Raw genomic sequence first — 5,478 nt, forward strand, 5'->3', positions numbered from 1 at the left:
TAGTGAACTCTTCACATTTGAAGTGCCCCAAGGACTTCTGAGGGTGTTGAATCCATATATGCAATCAAAAAACCAATTTAAACAACACAAATCAAGATTTCACCATAATTTTTCACCAGATTTCGGAAACTCCAAAAAATCTTACTTATAGACAACTCCTTTAAAAATTATGGTTCTAGGTAATAGGTACAAAAAATATTCAAACAATAAGGTTGAAATTTTGGTATTCTATTGCTTCATTAAAATATTAGTGATGTAATATCACCTAAAAAAGAAAGAGTACATGAGCACGTGAAAATCTTTTCTAATGCAAAATTTAAATATAAGAAAAACAATCTAAATTTCTATAAAAAATAAAATAAAAAAATCCATGAACCATATTTTTATATGCAATTTTTTTTAAATTATAAATATAAAATAATTCATGCATTAAAAAAAATTAAATAATTTTATTATATTTATTATTAAATTAAATATAACTTTCTTATATCTTTCTAAATCATTTAAAATACATTTTAATTTAATAATATTTATATTTATAAATATTATTAAATCTAAATTAAAAAAATATATATTAAAAAATTAATAATTAAAAAATAAAATAAATAATCGTAACCTGTTAGTCATATTTGCATTAATGCCCCCACAAGTTGCATTATGTATTCTCAAAGATACATCGATGTAAATCCACTCATGAGCATATTAAAATATTCTTATGGAAGCTTGCTTGGGAAGAAAGGCATAATGGGAGCAATACTATGCATTACTTACTTGAGAAGAAAAGTACAATGGAAGCAATATTTAGCATTTAAACACGCATTGAATTTAACATAGCATTTAACCCTTTCGAAAAAATGTTCACGATTGTAGATATTGTGATCAAAAGTTTCTTTATGGAATTCCCGAACATATTGGCTTTAAGGTGACATTTATTTAAAATTCTAGTCTAGGAAATTCAGGCGCATTAGTCTGTAGTCTAAATCAAATCCATTTTAACATTTTTGTTTAATGAAATTTATGAAAGGTAAGTTTACAAGAAAGTTACATGGAGAAACCTCCCTTAAAAACCACAAGAAAACCTCAACGGAGAAGTGAGAAATTACTCGGAGAAATCAGAATTGTTCCTTATTTCAGGCCTGCCCTTAATAAGCCAAAGGACGAGGCTATATAGCCAAGACACAAATAAATTTAAGAACTTGGTTGGGAAGAAAAAGAGGCTCTAAGTGAAAGGTGTGCAAAGTGATTAAAAAATCTGTGTACGTTGGTTTTGAATGCAGGAGTTCATTAAAATCATTATTAGAAACGGAGTTGTCTATAATGCGACTTTTTGAGATTCCGGTGACGGAATCCGGCAGAAGAAATTGAGATGAAATCATGATTTGTTGCAGTTAAAATGGTTTTTTAACTGCATATTCGGATTCAGCACCCTGAAAAACCCCTGGGACGCTTTCATTGTGCAGAAACTAGTTATCAAACTTCGATTTCAATAAATCACTGCCGGATTTTCACCGGAAAAAATCGCCGGAAAGGCTTTCAAAAAGTCGCGTTAAAGACTACGGCATTAGAAACCATCAAAACGTTCACACACCCATTAGGGAGCACTTTGTTTCTTTCAATGGAAGAAATCATGTTTTGGAATCGCTTTTAGGTATATATAGTCTTACTTAAGATTGGACCACATGACATGTGAGGACCAAATCTCCCCAACTAACTATTTGACAATATCCCTCGAGGCTTGAACACTTTCTTTATCTCCAACTCTATAGTTGGGGGACAATGTTCTTGCAGTGAGTGAAGACCTTGCAGTGAGAAGGTTGTGGTAAATGAGTGTGAGATTATATTTTACTTGAGTTTAAAATCAAAATCAAGTAACATGATCTTTTTTCTTTTTTCTTTTTTTAAATCTAGGATAATCAGTGACTGGTGAGAGTTATCCTGAACAGACCCAGGATCAAATCTAACTCGCTGCCACTATAAACCTAGGCTACATGCAACCGCCTGCAAGCCGCACAATAGCAGGAAACTTATGCCCCAACAATTATCCTAAACAGACCCAGAATCAAATCTAACTGGCTGCCGCACAATAGCAGGAAACTTATGCCCCAACAATTATCCTAAACAGACCCAGGATCAAATCTAACTAGCTGCCACTGTCTGCCACTATAAACCTAGGCTACGTGCAACCGCCTGCAAGCCGCACAATAGCAGGAAACTTATGCCCCAACAATTATCCTAAACAGACCCAGGATGATCAAATCTAACTGGCTGCCACTGTCTGCCACTATAAACCTAGGCTACGTGCAACCACCTGCAAGCCGCACAATAGCAGGGAACTTATGCCCCAACAAGAGCCGAGACGTCCACTATGGAATCACCTACTCTTCTAGCCAAGACACAACAGGTCATATATATACTCAATGAGATTTGAACCCTCATCTCGTGGGTTTCACCCAACGAAACTTACCGTTAAACCCCACATCACCAAGTAACATAATCTTTATTTGGTGATGTGACATACAAGGCAATTTGTTTTTAGGAAATCATATAGTAATGCAACTTAAACCCCCAATCAATAAATCATTTATGCCACCAAATAAAATCAATGGGAAATAATTTTGATTCAAATTTACAAGGAAAAATAATTGCGAGGGAGCTAATGTACAATTGTGCCTTTGTCATGATTGTATGGCAAAATTGGGTAATGCAGATGCTACTAGAACAAGTGCAGCAAACTGCTATTGCCTGAGTGATAGAGGAGCACTTATCATCAAGGGCATACAATGGCTCTCTTAGTCTCAATGTGTTATGGATGCCAGGATCACTACTAGGGATGCTCAGAGATGAATTTCCATACAACTCCCAAGCTTCATCTAATATACAAGGCAAGTTGCCTTGGAGACTCTCAATAAAAGCACTGGAAGATGAATCATGTTGAACCTGTGTTGCAGAGACAGAGGAATCTGAGAATTCATCTTTTTTGCTTCCTCTTGGCTGCAACTCTTTCGAATTGCTCGCTTCTGAGCTTGAAGAAAGATCCTGGCTGAAGGAGCCTCTACGACTGTCGGAATTTGACAGAAGATCTGAAGTTGGAGACTTGCTTCTAGAAGATCTCACAATAATCCACTGACCAGGGGGGTTTGCAGACCAATTAGCTCCAACATCTTCAAATTTACAACCTGCTGCCAATGCCATTACTCTGCCCCTGGGAGAAGGCCCTGGGCATTGCTTAATTGATCCATTCAAGTCTGCATTGCATTGCCCTATTGGGGTTGGGACGCTGAATGACAGAATGGCAGTAGACTGACAAGAGAAGGAATCCCATACTTGATTCCCAAAATCCAAATTACTTGTTGGGGACCCTGGTCCAGTGACAACCTCCACTTTCTCGGGGGTACAGCAGTTGTCATTTAGGAAAGGATGGTTCAACAATTCTGCACTGGTCCACCTCTTCTTGGGATCTCTCCGAAAGCATTTCTCTAAGAAATCTCTGATCTGAAGTGAAAGCGATGTTGGCAACTCCGGCAGCTCCTCTGTGCATCCAATCCGATACATTGCGGCGAGGGGATTGGAAACTTGGCTCCATGGATGTCTGCCAGTGGCCATCTCCAATACAGTGCAGGCCAGAGACCAAATGTCAGAAGCAGGTCCCTGCCCCACCTGGTTCACCACCTCTGGAGCCATCCACAGAAGGGTCCCCCTCAAATGCCCGTCCTCCAGGCCCTTCTTCTCATCACCAAGCCTCTTGGCAGAGCCAAAGTCAGCAAGCTTCACACCATTGGCACCCACAAGAACATTCTTCCCCTTGATATCGCAGTGCACAATCCCCTGCCTATGGAGGTAATGGATTCCATGCAGGATGTCACGAGTATAAGCCCTGATCACGGATTCATCTAGCCGCCCTCCAAATTTAGTTACCAGATCCGATATGCAACCACCTGGCATGTACTCCATGAACAAATTATGCACCTCAGCACCGTTCTCAACGCTGTAACTGCGCCCAAGGCAGCGAACAATGTAGGGAGAATCCAGACGCCGCAAAATCGGCAAACCATAAATCACAAGCCATAAGGTCATAAATGAACGGCCGCTGTATATCCCCACCGTTGGATTTCGGCCTTAGCAAAATCGAACGGTGGGCATATACAGCCGCCGTTCATTTATGACCGTATGGCTTGTGATTTATGGTTTGCCCGCAAAATCTGGTACTCATTATCCAATGCCAAACTAAAACCAGTCGTGGATTTGACTGCAAAGAGTTGGCCACTAGACCTTATCATAGCAAGGCTAACTGTTCCAGAAGCTCCGGCCCCAACAATGGCGCCCCTCACCCATCCCTCGGCTATCCTTGTCTCGACCTCAACGCCCATTCTTCCCGATTCAATACAGTATAGAATGTAATGTTTTTCCCTCCTCTGCCTTCTACTCAGTGATCTTCACCGCGTCTCTTCCGAGCTTATAAAGAGTCCGCGGCCAAATGAGTCTACGTGGTGACACGCTAGCTGTGCACTTTTGTTCTGGGCTGCTCAGCTTCCAAATCATGTGAGCGATTCCACACCGTGCCCGAATCCCGATGTCAATTAAAGTCCAAAAATTGTGATTTTTTCTTAGGTTTAAAAATTCGTGATTGAAACCGTTTTCAGACATATATAGTCTTTTCTAGGATTTGACCATAATATTTGTGAGTACCAAACCTCGTCAGTGTTAGACCCCATTACGGAAACTAATTAAAGTGTAAAATATATCACTGGCCTCCCCACGTATGACGTGGCGTCTCTTCCATTCCAGGTTGGGCTGCGCAGATGTTATGAAGGGACCTTTGAGACGTGCCCGGATTACGATCGGGTATTAATAGATTTTCCTGTCCCTTTTCCTTTCTCGTGTTTCGACAGAGAGCTAACTTGCAATGTAAGCTTAGTTTGAATGTTTAATAAAGGTGTCAGGTGTGACGTCATGTGCCTAGGTGTTCTTTAGTTTCGTCAGCGAGTTTGCTGTCATGTAAAAGGTTCATGGTGGACTGAAAGCCCACGCATGTTCCCGCCGAGCATTTCCCCAGTGTCTCCCTCCACATAAGATTCCAATTTCTTGAGTTACTCTGGCCTTTAGCACAAGAGGAAATGACGTTTAGGAACCAAATTTCCTACCCGGTCTCCGGCACGAAAGGGAATAACATTTAAGAATTAATTAATTAAAGATCAATTCCTCACCATTTCCATATAATTAATAATTCACTTTATTAACCTACTTGACCTTTGGTGCGAAAGAGGAGCACATTTAAGAACATAATTAATTAAGGTTTATTGAAGAGAAAAGATAGTTGAAATTCACATGCCGACAATATTTGAGAGAATGAGTGACCTGGAACCCGCGAATAGCATTACAATAAAATGAGTTGTACCATGAAAGTTTTAGCATTCCAATACAAGGAGTTATACCATGAAATCTTACATTTTCCCAACATAGTATAAATTGAGCATTTAA

General features: G+C 39.6%; 1 protein-coding gene across 1 annotated transcript; it reads right to left on the minus strand.

Annotated features, from left to right (window-relative positions):
• Window positions 1-2,577: 2,577 nt before the first annotated feature.
• LOC149171230 (mitogen-activated protein kinase kinase kinase 20-like) lies at window positions 2,578-4,413 on the minus strand. Its single transcript, XM_089425897.1, has 2 exons — window positions 4,165-4,413; window positions 2,578-4,087 (listed from the first exon to the last, which is right to left on the minus strand). Exons 1-2 carry the CDS (start codon window positions 4,365-4,367, stop codon window positions 2,578-2,580), a joined length of 1,713 nt encoding a protein of 570 aa, XP_089282023.1. The 5' UTR covers window positions 4,368-4,413.
• Window positions 4,414-5,478: the final 1,065 nt, after the last annotated feature.

The sequence above is a fragment of the Pinus tabuliformis genome, chromosome 4_2 (genome assembly GCF_031772625.1).
Source record: "Pinus tabuliformis cultivar Carrire ecotype Pingquan chromosome 4_2, CPIR1, whole genome shotgun sequence".
In the NCBI taxonomy this organism is placed as follows: Eukaryota; Viridiplantae; Streptophyta; class Pinopsida; order Pinales; family Pinaceae; genus Pinus; species Pinus tabuliformis.